General features: G+C 42.9%; 1 protein-coding gene across 1 annotated transcript; it reads right to left on the bottom strand.

The window, feature by feature from the left end:
• Positions 1 to 676: 676 nt before the first annotated feature.
• mogat3a (monoacylglycerol O-acyltransferase 3a) lies at positions 677 to 15,029 on the bottom strand. The gene is made up of 9 exons (XM_069672024.1): positions 14,713 to 15,029; positions 13,887 to 14,065; positions 11,902 to 11,962; positions 10,316 to 10,459; positions 5,538 to 5,668; positions 4,939 to 4,982; positions 4,774 to 4,864; positions 2,186 to 2,294; positions 677 to 1,709 (listed from the first exon to the last, which is right to left on the bottom strand). Exons 1-9 carry the CDS (start codon positions 14,804 to 14,806, stop codon positions 1,555 to 1,557), a joined length of 1,008 nt encoding a protein of 335 aa, XP_069528125.1. The 5' UTR covers positions 14,807 to 15,029; the 3' UTR covers positions 677 to 1,554.
• Between the last annotated feature and the right edge of the window lie 461 nt (positions 15,030 to 15,490).

Here is a 15,490-nt window from a genome sequence, read left to right as displayed (position 1 = left end):
GAAGTTGTATTAGATTGAAAATGATTGTCAGTGTCATTGGCTGATCGGTGGAGATCCTCCCAGCTCTGAACCAGTGAACAAAGCTGTGATTCAACAGGTTGTAAATAAAGATTTGTTTGGCTTTCATGGAGGAGAAGCTCTAACATCTTCATCATCAGAGGCATGAAGCTGAGGATCAGTTTTCTGTGCTCCTACTGTGAAACTTTTCAGAGAAGTTATACAACAAAAAACACATGTTGATCAGAAGATTTCAGGTTCATTCGTGACGTCTCATGAAAAAAACACAGTTCTGAACGTCCATAAGTGTTGCGACCTCTTGTGGTCTGCTGGCTTCACTGCAGCTCCTCCATGAGAGCTGTGAAACTTTAAACTGCAGGACTTTAAGGGTTAAATCTTAATCTGTTGTTTGTTTTATGTTTGAATCCGAAGAGACAGTTACTGTTCTCATCACTCAACAACTACGACACCTATAATCATAAATATAATAATAATACTATTAATAATAATAATAAATATAATAACAATATTAATAATCACCATAAATATAATGATAATATTAATAATAATAATGTGTTCATACTTCTGCTTGAATAACCATCGAGCAGCTGGAGGATGAAGGAAAATATTACATTTAAAGAAAAACTTCTCAGTATAACTCGACCAGTCAGAACACCCATCGATCTTTAATGTCACTATGATGTCACTAACCTCTGTATGACCAGCCCATCAGTCATCTGTTACATCATCGTGTGATGTCACTTTAAGAAACAGGACAAAACAAACACTGACCTTTACGTTGTTCTTAATCGCACCATGACAAAGCTGTTAGCATACACCATTTAAATATGTAGGCCTGGTAGCACTATTAGCATTCATCACACAAACAAATTTGCTTGGAAAACTTTAAGCATTCTTCAGTGAAGTCAATGGATGCTGCTAACAGTGTTAGCATCCTCACCTAAAACAATAGAACCCCATTAACAGCCATGCAAATGGCTAGCACTGTTAGCATTCCTTTTCCTGCCTTCCTTTTCAATCAATCTGTGAAGCCAACAATGTTAGCATCCACTATTCAAATGAATGTTGCTGATAGCAGATCAATGATATCAGTCCATAAGAAGAGTCAGTCCACAGCTGCAAACACTTAGGGTCATACGAAGGTCGTGTTCTTATATAAAGGTCATGTATAGACATGTATAGCTCATATTTCTTTTCTATAAGGTCAACAGGGGAATAAACAGGTGTTTAGAAACAGGCGTTTAACAACAGGTGTTTAGCAACAGGTGGTTTAAACAGGTAGTAAAAACAGGTGTTTATAAACAGGTGGTATAAACTGGTGTTTAGCAAAAGGTGTTTAACAACAGGTGTTAAGCAACAAGTGGTTTAAACAGGTCGTAGAAACAGGTGTTTAACAACAGGTGGTTTAAACAGGTAGTAAAAACAGGTGTTTATAAACAGGTGGTATAAACTGGTGTTTAGCAAAAGGTTTTTAACAACAGGTGTTAAGCAACAGGTGGTTTAAACAGATGTTTATAAACAGGCGGTATACTGAGCTTATATGAATGTGAGGTGCTGAGGCTCGCTAAGGCCGTAGGATTGCTTGTGCTGCTCAAACAGTTCAGTCAGACTCTGCAGGTAAACTTTGTGGAGATACTCGATGTCCTCACTGGTAGGACTGGGAGTCTGGACCACTGGAATGGGTTTCCCCACTGAAAACAGATGGGGGGGGACAAGAATGACGCTTAATAACCTTAAAGTAAAATAAAATGTATTTAAATTTAACATTAAACTTACGGTAAATTAACATTAAATTAATATTATATAAAAACTTTGTTACATTAACAATGAATTTCTGTTTTGCTTACATTAAATCTTTATTTATAGTAAATGTACATTTACATTACAATAAAATTAAAAACAATAAATTACAAATAAACATTTAATTTATGTCAAATTAATTAATTTACATTAAATTAACATTAAATATATTGTACATTAACTTTAAAGTTACGTTTTATTTACATTAAATCAACATATTTACATATAATATTTGTCACAATAATATTGAACTTACATTTTATTTACATTAAATCTTTGATACATTAACACGAAAGTTAAGTTTTTCTTATATTAAACCTTTGTTACATTAACATTAAATTTTTGTTAAATTAACATAAAATCGTACCAACGGTGTGGATGGGCTTCCTGTAGGGCATCAGTCCAAAACTGTACTGAAAAACCCCTCTGGCATGAAACAGAGGCATTGCTACTCCAATGATGCTTTGCAGCCGGTTCTGTGGACAGAGGACAGCATACTGACACAGTGGTTGCTAGGTGGCTTCTAGATGGATTCTAAATGGTTGCTCTGGAAATGTTACACGGTTGTTGTTTGTTATGTTTCATGTTGGTTCTTCTAAGCGGTTGTAGATGAGACTTTAAAATGTGGTTGTAGGTGGTTTCAGGTTATTGTAGTTGGTTGTAGATAGTTGTATGTGGTTTCAGGTTATTGTAGTTGGTTGTATGTGATTGTAGGTGGTTGTACATGGCTGTAGGTGGTTTTAGATGGTTGTATGTGGTTTAAGGTGGTTGTAGGTGGTTGTACATGGCTGTGGGTGGTTGTAGGTAGTTGTAGGTAGTTGTAGATGGTTGTGGGTGGTTGTACATGGCTGTAGGTGGTTGTACATGGCTGTAGTTTCTTGTAGTTGGTTTTAGGTGGTTGTTTGCTGACTGTAGGTGGTTGTATGTGGTTTGTACAGGGCAGCTGTGGCTCAGTGGTAGAGTCGGTCATCTTTCAATTGGAAGGTCAGGGGTTCGATCCCAAGCCCCCTCAGGCTACATGTCGAAGTGTCCTTGGGCAACACACTGAACCCCACATTGCTCCCGGTGGCATAGCCAACGGGTATGAATGTGATATCTGATTGACAGTTGGGCACTTTACGTAGCAGCCTCTGTCATCAGTGTATGAATGGGTGAATGTGATATGAAGTGTAATAGCAGCTTTGAGTGGTTGCAAAGACTAGAAAAGTGCTATATAAGTACAGTCCATTTACCATTTACATGATTGTAGGTGGCTGTAGGTGGTTGTATGTGGTTTAAGATAGTTGGCTGTAGATGGTTGCGGGTGGTTGTACATGGCTGTAGGTGGTTGTAGTTGGTTTTAGGTTGTTGTCGGTGGTTGTACATGGCTGTAGGTGGCTGTAATAGGTTTTAGGTGGTTGTAGTTTGTTGTAGGTGGTTGTGGGTGGTTGGACATGGCTGTAGATGGTTGTGGTTATAAATGGTTGTAGGTGGTTGTACATTGCTTTAGGTGGTTGTATGTGGTTTAAGATGGTTGGCTGTAGATGGTTGCGGGTGGTTGTACATGGCTGTAGGTAGTTGTAGATGGTTTTAGGTGGTTGTAGGTGGTTGTACATGGCTGTAGGTGGTTGTAGTTGGTTTTAGGTTGTTGTCGGTGGTTGTACATGCCTGTAGGTGGTTTAGTTGGTTTTAGGTGGTTGTCGGTGGTTGTACATGGCTGTAGGTGGCTGTAATAGGTTTTAGGTGGTTGTAGTTTGTTGTAGGTGGTTGTGGGTGGTTGGACATGGCTGTAGATGGTTGTGGTTATAAATGGTTGTAGGTGGTTGTACATTGCTTTAGGTGGTTGTATGTGGTTTAAGATGGTTGGCTGTAGATGGTTGCAGGTGGTTGTACATGGCTGTAGGTAGTTGTAGATGGTTGTGGGTGGTTGTAAATGGCTGTAGGTAGTTGTAGATGGTTGTGGGTGGTTGTAAATGGCTGTAGGTAGTTGTAGATGGTTGTGGGTGGTTGTACATGGCTGTAGGTGGCTGTAATAGGTTTTAGGTGGTTGTAGTTTGTTGTAGGTGGTTGTACATGGCTGTAGGTGGCTGTAATAGGTTTTAGGTGGTTGTAGTTTGTTGTAGGTGGTTGTACATGGCTGTGGGTGGCTGTAGGTAGTTGTGGGTGGTTGTACATGGCTGTAGGTAGTTGTAGATGGTTGTGGTGGTTGTACATGGCTGTAGGTGGCTGTAATAGGTTTTAGGTGGTTGTAGATGGTTGAAGGTGGTTGTACATGGCTGTAGGTGGTTGTAGTTGGTTTTAGGTGGTTGTAGGTGGTTGTACATGGCTGTAGGTGGCTGTAGTTGGTTTTAGGTTGTTGTCGGTGGTTGTACATGACTGTAGGTGGCTTAGTTGGTTTTAGGTGGTTGTCGGTGGTTGTACATGACTGTAGGTGGCTGTAGTTGGTTTTAGGTTGTTGTCGGTGGTTGTACATGGCTGTAGGTGGCTTAGTTGGTTTTAAGTGGTTGTAGGTGGTTGTACATGGCTGTAGGTGGCTGTAGTTGGTTTTAGGTTGTTGTCGGTGGTTGTACATGACTGTAGGTGGCTTAGTTGGTTTTAGGTGGTTGTCGGTGGTTGTACATGACTGTAGGTGGCTTAGTTGGTTTTAGGTGGTTGTCAGTGGTTGTACATGACTGTAGGTGGTTGTAGTTGGTTTTAGGTTGTTGTCGGTGGTTGTAGTTTCTTGTAGTCCAGAAACAGTTATCCAGGCAGAGTCTTCATGTGATGTGGTGCTTTCACAGAAATCAGTGATATATGCGATTATTAATTACAAAGCCTGTAATTAATCAGATTAAGTTTTTAAATCGCCGACAGCAGTATTATTTATGTGTTTTGAGTTAAGATCTTCACAGGTGTTGTCTTTTACACTGTACCATTGTTATAATAACATACAGATAGAGTTTGGAGGTGTGTGTGGTTGTAGGCGTGACCTCTGACCTGCAGCTTCCTCAGAGGAGAACCGGTGGGATTCTCCATCTGATCGAACAGCTCGTTTTCTCCGAAAGAAAAGACAGGAACCAGCTGAGCTCTGCACACAAACACACACTGTTAGTGAACTGTTTCTAGACCCGCCCCTCTGAGTCCAAAATAAGCTCCACCCACCCGTGTTTCAGAGCCAGTTTGATGAAGCCCTTCCTGTTTCGGACCTGAAACACAAACAAAAAGAAGGGAAATTAAATCAAAGTTGCGGGGGAGGAAGGGGAGGAGCTGGATGAAGAACATGTCAGATGAGAGCAGCTGTCACAGACCGTGTTCCTGTTCCTGTGATGACACTGAGGGAAGCAGCACACAGACATGAGGATGAAGGGTTCCCTCACTCACTCTGATGTTTGAGTGTGATGTGCTTCAGAGTGTCCTCTGGGCTCACTGTGTTTTTGCTGAATATGACGGTGATCACTGTATTGATTTACTCTACAGGCCTACAGTAAGCTGTGTTTCTGTAGCTGCAGGCCCTGGACGCTGTGCTCTCAGGGTTTGGATGTGGTGTCTGATGGATGCTCTGTAGTGTTTATATACTGACTCACTGTGTGTGTGATCGGTTTCATTCTGTTAGAAGAGTCCCGGCTTTTTAATGTAGTTTCAATATTTGGTTTGTGTTGAAAGTTTGGAGAAAAGAAGGTTTCAAGAAATGTGAAAAACTGTAATCATCACAATCAATACCATGAATTAATTTTATACATGAATAAGGTGAATACATGTACCTGTAGTGTTAAAGCTCCAGGTCGAGCGTCCAGAGCCTCTGGAGCTCCACCCACTGCAATGACAGCGACGTTTCCTCCTTTAGGTCGACTCACCAGGTAAGACAGGCTGGACTTACAGCTGGACACCAGGCCTGAAAGACAGACAGATACAGGCAGACAGACAGACAGGCAGGCAGACAAGTGAACGTTTTAAATAGTTTATCTCAGATCTTTTCTTTACGTTTCTTTTTTCATAGTTAAACTCTGAACTTTCTGAAGAATTCTTAACGTTTATTTGAGCTGCTTGGAAGGATCAGAAATATGATTTTCCCTGGTTCCTTGTGTCGTTTCACGGCTCTGCTGTGAATTATTATGTTGTGGAGAACAAATAGAACCAATATCCACCAGATCTTTGACTCTATCATTACGTAAAATGACTGCACATTAACACGTTGACCACCAGGTGTCACATGACCCTGGTGAGTCTGCTCTTCACATTAAACCTGATGATGGTGTTCGATCGCTGCAGCTGTGGAACACATGAACGCATGTGACCCTTCTCTTCCAGCCAATCAGAGAGCAGCGATCTGCCTCCTCCTGGACCGACCTGTGACACACTTTACTCAGGGCTGTGCAAAGATCTGATTGAGACACACTGGCTGCTGGGTTAAACAAAACTATGTCCTGATCTGTTTAAGTCCCTGTTAGAACCACAAAGTCTCTGTTAGAACCACAAAGACACTGTTAGAATCACAAAGTCTCTGTTAGAACCACAAAGTCTCTGTTAGAACCACAAAGACACTGTTAGAACCACGAAGTCTCTGTTAGAACCACAAAGTCTCTGTTAGAACCACAAAGACACTGTTAGAATCACAAAGACACTGTTAGAATCACAAAGACACTGTTAGAACCACAAAGTCTCTGTTAGAACCACAAAGTCTCAGTTAGAACCACAAGGTCTCAGTTAGAAGCATGAAGTCTCTGTTAGAACCACAAAGTCTCTGTTAGAACCACAAAGTCTCAGTTAGAACCACAAAGACACTGTTAGAATCACAAAGTCTCTGTTAGAATCATGAAGTCTCTGTTAGAACCACAGAGTCTCTGTTAGAACCACAAAGTCTCTGTTAGACCCACAAAGACACTGTTAGAACCACAAAGTCTCTGTTAGAACCATGAAGTCTCAGTTAGAACCACGACGTCTCTGTTAGAACCACGACGTCTCTGTTGGAACCACAAAGACACTGTTAGAACCACAAAGTCTCTGTTGGAACCACAAAGACACTGTTAGAACCACAAAGTCTCTGTTAGAATCACAAAGTCTCTGTTAGAACCACAAAGACTCTGTTAGAACCACAAAGTCTCTGTTAGAACCACAAAGACACTGTTAAAACCACAAAGTCTCTGTTAGAACCACAAAGTCTCAGTTAGAAACATGAAGTCTCAGTTAGAACCATGAAGTCTCTGTTAGAACCACAAAGTCTCAGTTAGAACCAAAAGGTCTCAGTTAATAATAATAATAAGACTTTATTAAGGACACAGCGTGTGGTCCATAGCACTAAAAAAAAATATATATATATATATAAAACATAACAGACAATACATACAGAAATACATAAACTAGTACATCAAGTGAGGCATCAACTAGATTATGACACAAAGGTACATACATTAGGTAGCTGTGTGTACGTACAGACTTGAGCGCCAGTGGCTCCACAATCTCGACGAGAACCGCACTGAGCTCCTCTCACAGTTACTCAAATACATTAAAATACCATTACCTGAAACTGACAACCTGCACATGAACCTGTACATAAGATTACGTATCACAGCAGAGCAGTTCGGCACCCCAACATTTACAAACATTTCACTAGCACTGCACCATCTTGGAAGTTTTAAAAGCATTCTCATGCCATCACTATAGGCCACGTTGAGTCTCTGCATGTTGCTTTTGCTATAAACACGCCACAGGTGGGCAGTATACATAGGGGTACAAAATGCTTTAAATAAAGCTGTCTTAACATTAACAGTGCACATGTTAAACTTCCGTGCGAGCATATTGGCTTGCGCATATAACTTGCGACACTGTCTGTTAATATCTCTATTGTCCGACAGATCATTTACAATATGATGGCCGAGATATATGATCTCATTACATTCATGAAGAGCAATGCCAGATAAAAAGGATTCAGGAAAAACTAGTTTTCTATCAGCTTTGCTTCTAACGATCATAATCTTACTCTTAATTGCATTATATTTGATGTCAAAGTCGAGACCATATTGTGAGCAGACATTCAATAGCTGTTGTAGGCCAGCACTATATGGGCAGAAAATTACCAAGTCATCTGCATACATTAGGTTATTAATTAACATAGAGCCAACCATAGACCCTGTTTTACGTGCATTCAACTGCTGTGACAAGTCATCCATATACACATTAAAGAGAAAGGGAGACAAAATTCCGCCCTGTCTCACTCCGTTGCTGACATAAAAAGGTTCCGACATAGAATTTCCCCATTTTATCATAAAGGCCTGATGAGCATACCAGTAAACCAGAATTCTTACAAGCCATTTTGGGACCCCTCTAAAAGACAATTTATCAAACAGTTTTTCATGATTTATGCGATCAAAGGCCTGAGAGGCATCCATAAAACATATAAAAAGTAGAGTAGAGTTCTGACTGTTGTATTTATCCAAGATTTCTTTCAAAGCAAAGATGCACATGTCAGTGCCATGTTTCTGTTTAAAGCCAAACTGGTTGTCACTTGTGAATATGTAATCTTCTAACCTGTTAAGGAGGATTTTCTCCAGTACTTTGGATACAATACTGGCTAATGCAATAGGCCTATAATTCTCCATACTGTTTATTTTGCCTGCTTTGTTTTTAATTACAGGTACTAATAATACAGACAGGATAGAGTCAGGCAGAATGCCATGTCTTAGTAAGCCTGTCAAACATATAGCAAGCAACAAACAAAGTTTATTGCTGGCATATTTTAGATGTTCAGCAGTTATCTTGTCAGCTCCACGCGATTTATTGTCAGCTAGTCCTAAGACTGCTGAGTGAACCTCTTCTAAATTGATAACTATATCTACATCTGTATCAACAGTACCCACTTCAAAATGATTTCTTCCAACACAGTTAAATAATTCAAAATAATGTTGTCGCCACATCTGAGATATATTACCAGCACCACTAACCCCATCAATGTTTGTCGGTAAGGACATTTTACAATTATTCATGCATTTAACCTCCTTCCAGAAATCCTTAACACTATTATTTTGCATCTTTTTGGCCAGTGAGTCAGATCTCATAGACTTCTCATTCCTTTTAATAAATCGCAGGGCATATTTGAAATTTGCATGAGCACGTTTCTTCTGTTCAAATAAAGGCCCATGTCTGACTCTTCCCGATTCAACCCAGGCTTTGAATGCTTTTCTAGCTACGACATGAAGCTCTGCCACAAAGTCATTCCAGCCAGGTTTGACATTGTATCCCTTAGACTGAGATTTATGAAGTGATTTACTGGAGATGAGAAGTGACTCCACAATAGAATCATATAAAACACATAAATCATTCCCATGTTGTGGGTTCCCACAGTTCACATTACAGCATCTCATTGCATCTTTAGGTAATTCAATATTTCCGAGTAGGTTGTCAGTCCTAATGGTATATTCCTTAATGGCGTCCTTAGTTATCTTAGACCAATCCAATTTCCCCAAAATTGTGTTATTTACCTCAGCCGATACCATCGGTATTTTTTCCACATTCAGTGATATAGAAAAAGGTATCTGATCAGCAACGGCATAGTCATAGTAGATCTCCATGGTATCCAGGGAGGCATGTGCATCCGATGTACAGACACAATGATCCAGCCATGAAGTTGTATGCCATGCTTCACTGATGTATGTAAAACTATTTTCAGGTAAAAAAAACTTGCTTGAGAGGGTTAAGCCTCCGTCTGTGCAGAAATGCATTAGATGTCTGGCAAATAGAGAGTTCTCATCAGAAATATCTGCATTCATGTCTCCTAAAACGAGGATGCAGCTAGAGGCATTATCTTGAATAAAGGAGCTAACAAAGGCTAATCTATTGAGAAATTCTCCCTCATTTTGATAACATTCATAAGGAGTATAAATATTTAATATAATAAACTTTGTATCATTGCAACTTATCTCTATTCCAATAGCCCAATCTACATCCAATCTAACCACTTTGATCACAGAATCGTATTTCTTTTTCCAAAGGACAGCCACTCCCCCCGGTATCCTCCCCTGGATTAATTTTGTACTGAGATCAGTGGTGGATTCACCAGCTCCATAAAAATCACAGTTAGAACCATTACGTCTCTGTTAGAACCACAAAGTCTCAGTTAGAACCATGAAGTCTCTGTTAGAACCACAAAGTCTCAGTTAGAACCATGAAGTCTCTGTTAGAACCACAAAGTCTCTGTTAGAACCACAAAGACTTTGTTAGAACCACAAAGTCTCTGTTAGAACCACGAAGTCTCTGTTAGAACCACAAAGTCTCTGTTAGAACCATGAAGTCTCTGTTAGAACCACAAAGTCTCTGTTAGAACCACGACGTCTCTGTCAGAACCACAAAGTCTCTGTTAGAACCACGACGTCTCTGTCAGAACCACAAAGTCTCTGTTAGAACCACAAAGTCTCTGTTAGAACCATGACGTCTCTGTTAGAACCAGTAACTTCAGACAAGACGTCTTTTAGAACCATAATGTGCCAAGTCTTAAGTTCGTCTTTTATTAGAGAACCTGCAGGCAGACAGACAGACAGGTGTGTACCTCCAAACATGATGTAATCTCTGAAGAGAGGGACTCTAAACCAGAATGGCAGCATCAGCAGGTGAGACCGCAGTCCAGGAAACAGACGAGAAAAACCTGTCGCCTCCGTACAGAAGTTCCCAAACCCTCCTGCTACCAGCACCCCTAAGAGACAGAGGACAGGCAGGTACAGAAGGACAGGCAGGCAACACACAGACAGATATTCCGGGACAGACTGATAGGGTGACACCCTTGCCAGCACCAGGGTTTCCGTTCTGTGCCAGTCCACGTGTCCTGGAAGCTTTCAATGTCATGTTGTCTTGTGGTAGTGTTGTCTTGTTGTAGTGTTGTCTTGTTGTCGTGTTGTCTTGTGGTCGTGTTGTCGTGTTGTCGTGTTGTCATGCTGTCTTGTTGTCGTGTTGCCGTGTTGTCGTGTTGTCGTGTTGTATTGTTGTAGTGTTGTAGTGTTGTCGTGTTGTCGTGTTGTCGTGTTGTCATGTTGTCTTGTCGTAGTGTTGTCGTGTTGTCGTGTTGAAGTGTTGTCTTGTCGTAGTGTTGTCGTGTTGTCTTGTTGTCGTGTTGAAGTGTTGAAGTGTTGTCGTGTTGTCTTGTTGTCGTGTTGTCTTGTTGTAGTGTTGTCTTGTTGTCGTGTTGTCTTGTTGTCGTGTTGTCTTGTCGTAGTGTTGTCGTGTTGTCGTGTTGTCGTGTTGACGTGTTGTCATGTTGTGTTGTTGTCGTGTGACATGTTGTCTTGTTGTCGTGTTGTCTTGTTGTAGTGTTGTTGTGTCGTCTTGTTGTCGTGTTGTAGTGTTGTCGTGTTGTCGTGTTGTCGTGTTGACGTGTTGACGTGTTGTCATGTTGTCATGTTGTGTTGTTGTCGTGTGACATGTTGTCTTGTTGTCGTGTTGTCATGGTGTCTTGTTGTCGTGTTGTCGTGTTGTCATGTTGTCGTGTTGTCGTGTTGAAGTGTTGTCTTGTCGTAGTGTTGTCGTGTTGTCGTGTTGAAGTGTTGAAGTGTTGTCTTGTTGTAGTGTTGTCTTGTTGTCGTGTTGTCTTGTGGTCGTGTTGTCGTGTTGTCGTGTTGTCATGCTGTCTTGTTGTCGTGTTGCCGTGTTGTCGTGTTGTCGTGTTGTATTGTTGTAGTGTTGTAGTGTTGTCGTGTTGTCGTGTTGTCGTGTTGTCATGTTGTCTTGTCGTAGTGTTGTCGTGTTGTCGTGTTGTCGTGTTGTCTTGTTGTCGTGTTGTCGTGTTGTCTTGTTGTCGTGTTGTCGTGTTGAAGTGTTGTCTTGTCGTAGTGTTGTCGTGTTGAAGTGTTGAAGTGTTGTCGTGTTGTCGTGTTGTCTTGTTGTCGTGTTGTCTTGTTGTCATGTTGACGTGTTGTCATGTTGTGTTGTTGTCGTGTAAATGTGTCACTAATTCTACGGATTTTGATTTTGATTCTTTTAATTCCAGACACATTTTGAACATACATGAATACATCCGTTCATTCAAACCATCAAACTCCAGTTTAACACTACAAGTTGTCCAGAACACACACACTGAAAACCTATCAACATCACTGCTGAAAGACAGACAGGTACAGAGAGATAGACAGGTGTGTTTCTCACCATGTGGATGAAATCCAAAGATGTAGTTTTTCTTTGGATCCAGATCAACAGTTTTCACCAGCTGGAGACAGATCAATAATCAATAGTCAGACTGATGGGTCAGATCAGTAATCAATAATAGATAACTGGCAGACATTCTGGGGAAATCCTGGCCTGATGGAGAGACGGCATTCGTCCCACTTTGGAGTACTCTAGATCCGATCGCCCCCTTGACGCCGGGACAGAGAGAGAGAGCAAGAGAGAGAGAGCATGATGAAAACACAGCTCCAAATGTGAGTTAACGACAGCTGAGGAGCAGAAGCGCTTGTCGACCGGCGCGAAGAAATGTGCGTCTGGTGTGAACAGAACCGATTCCTCGTCCGGTGTGTCCCCGGCGTAAAAAAGAAGATTATCAAACGACAGAGGCTAGCTCCATGGTATGACTCGGAAACTAGTAACCTGAAGCAAATGTCGCTTAAGTTTGATCCAATCAAATATCCCAGGTACCTTTTCAGCACTGTAGCCAGGCTGACAGAGAGTCACAGCTCCATTGAGCCATGTATTCCTATAGGCCTCAGCAGTGATGATTTCATGAGCTTCTTTAATGACAAAATCCTAAAGATTAGAGACTCTTTAACCTCCTGCCGTTACCTGGTGCAGATGTATCTTTGGAAGCTGCTCACACACCTGATGTTTACACTGTTTTTCTCCAGTTGACCTTCCTGAGCTCAACTCTCTGATCTCTCCGTCTAAACCAGCGACCTGTCTGTGAGACCCGATTCCAACCAAGCTGCTTCAGGAAGTGTTTCCCTTAATGAGCTATGATCAATACGTCTCTGTGGACAGGCTCTGTCACTCTCTCGGCCCGTCCAGTCTCTGCAGAGGTTCAGCATGAGTCTGCTTCTGCTCCAGCTCTCTGTTACAGGAAGTGTTTGTGCCTCTGTGCTGAATGCTGCTCAGAGCTGCTCATGGTGGGTCGTGTTGCCTCAGAACACAGAGGACGCTCCACACCTGCTCCGTCTGTCAGGGCTCTGACCTCACTGGGACTGGGACAGAGGACCACTGAGGGATGGATGGATGGATGATTGATTGATTGATTGACAGATGGATTGTTTGATGGATTGCTTGATGGATTGCTTGATGGGTCAGATCAATAATCAGTATTGATTGTAGGGGTGGGCAGTCACCGGTGTCACGTTCTGCCTCGACATGAATTTTGTAGTACCGTCAATATCGCGATAAAGACGCGCGTTTTGGTTTTCGTGCACGTTTTCCAAAACGTATCTACAGGAAAAGTCAGTCTGATATCCCAGAGTGCACCTCTTCTGCAGAGCACACACAGATCTGACGCTTTGCATGCAGAGTGTGTGTGTGTGTGTGTGTATGTGTCACTTGCCTGTAAACATGCGCGCGACGCTGCAGCGTCATATATGATGTCGGCGGGATGCTTGAGTCATACGCACAGTTACACGAGTCAGCTTTTCAGTGAATGTGTCCCCGTTATTAGCGGAACCTCGCCCCGGTGCTGTTTAGCGCTGTGGCCACATGCACGTACTGTCCACCGAGCAGAGGTGGCGCGGAGTGGCTTCACCTGCTGCGCACACACAGCATGAGGTTGTGTGTTCGGCGACAGGAAGTAGGATGCGTGAGTCTCGTTTCCCTCACGGGGCTGCTCACGCTGATTAAACTTACATTTGAACACCGTTAGAAACGAGAGATGACGAGTAACTCAGCTGCAGCCCACAGGTCTGTTTATAGTCGCTGGACCAGGTGTGGTAAAAGTAGGAGGATTTGTGTTTCGTAAAGTAGAAAATAAACGTCACAAATAATATTAAGTACCATTGTTTATATGAAAACACAGTGATGGAGGACAAAGAGCTAGAATCATGCTTCAGTACCTGACACATACTGATACCGCCAAAAGGAAAAGAAATATGAGCAGGTTTGAGGTCGTCTCGGCACCGCCTGCTCTAAACCAACAAGAGACATGAAACACGACGACTCACTGTGATCGGGAAGTAGTCCCTGAAGTAGTCCCAGACGCTCCAGCTCCTGACCCACTGTGACCTCCGACCCCCGCTGGTGGGCGTGTCCCAGTCCAGCCACAGCCAACCAGCATACAGCAGAGCCACCATCCACCAACCAGAGAGGGCCAGCAGCACGAAGGCAGCCAGACAGCACTGAGCTGAGAGACAGACAGGTCAGCAGACAGACAGCACTGAGGTGAGAGACAGACAGGCCAGCAGACAGACAGCACTGAGCAGAGAGACAGACAGGTCAGCAGACAGACAGCACTGAGCAGAGAGACAGACAGGTCAGCAGACAGACAGCACTGAGCTGAGAGACAGACAGGTCATCAGCCAGACAGCACTGAGGTGAGAGACAGACAGGCCAGCAGACAGACAGCACTGAGCTGGGAGACAGACAGGTCAGCAGACAGACAGCACTGAGCTGAGAGACAGACAGGTCAGCAGACAGACAGCATTGAGCTGAGAAACAGACAGGTCATCAGCCAGACAGCACTGAGCTGAGAGACAGACAGGTCAGCAGACAGACAGCAAAGAGGTGAGAGACAGACAGCACTGAGCTGGGAGACAGACAGGTCAGCAGACAGACAGCACTGAACAGAGAGACAGACAGGTCAGCAGGCAGACAGCACTGAGCTGAGAGACAGACAGGCCAGCAGACTGGCAGAAAGTCAGAAAGACAGGTGGTCAGATAGACAGAAATAACAGACATTCATAACAGACAGACACATAGTAAGGCAGTCAGACAGACAGATCGTCAGACAGACAGGCAGTCATACAGACAGGCGGTCAGACAGACGGGTACCTAGAGCCAGGAAGGAGAAGACCCACTGCAGCGTCGCGGCGGTCTGCAGTCTCCTCCGCAGCGGGATGTTCAGCGGGGCGAACTCGATCTTCATGCCGGCGGTCGCGCTCCTTGGCCGGGTTGGGGCGCTGAAAGCTCCAGGGTCTCCTCCTGCCTCCCTTTTTCTCTTTACCTGTCTGTGGGTCTGTGTGTGTGTGTGTGTGTGTCTGTCTCTCTCTCTACCTGTCTGTGTGCAGCAGATAATGAAGCTTGTTTATCTGTGAACTTCGGTAAAATCTTTCTTCATTCCGACTGAACTTTCCTCAAACTTACTACACACACGCGCCCCCTCCCTCCTCTGCTGCACATGCGTACTGAACCCTTCGAGCTGGGTGGAATCCTCTCGGCCAATCAGAGCTCATGAAGACATGACGGGAGCGAGACTTGCGCGTTCCCGTTCTTGAGCACGAGGAGGAGGATGTGAAAGTAAATAAAGCAGAAATAGCTGTTTAACCGTAAAAAAGACTTTAAATCAAATGTTTGTCAGTGATCCTGATATACACAATCATTATTGTTTAATGTAAACACGTGTAAACATAGATAGACTGTATTGATAAGGTGTAAACTGATCAAAATACGCTTTGAAAAAATTTAATAATTTATAAAGTGATCGAAGTCAACGATCAAACGCTGAACCGATTGTTTATATTGTTTGCTGGTTCCACTCCTCGCCTATCTGTGTCACGTGCTCCTGGCGTGCTGTCTGATCTGTGATGTCACAAGGGGGTGTGGCTGCAGA

The sequence above is a fragment of the Semicossyphus pulcher genome, unplaced genomic scaffold (genome assembly GCF_022749685.1).
Source record: "Semicossyphus pulcher isolate SPU_LCO1_2020_fin unplaced genomic scaffold, fSemPul1.0.p SCAF_21, whole genome shotgun sequence".
NCBI classification, from domain to species: Eukaryota; Metazoa; Chordata; class Actinopteri; order Labriformes; family Labridae; genus Semicossyphus; species Semicossyphus pulcher.
Note: the sequence above shows the minus strand (reverse complement) of the source record. Positions and strands in the feature narration are given on the sequence as shown.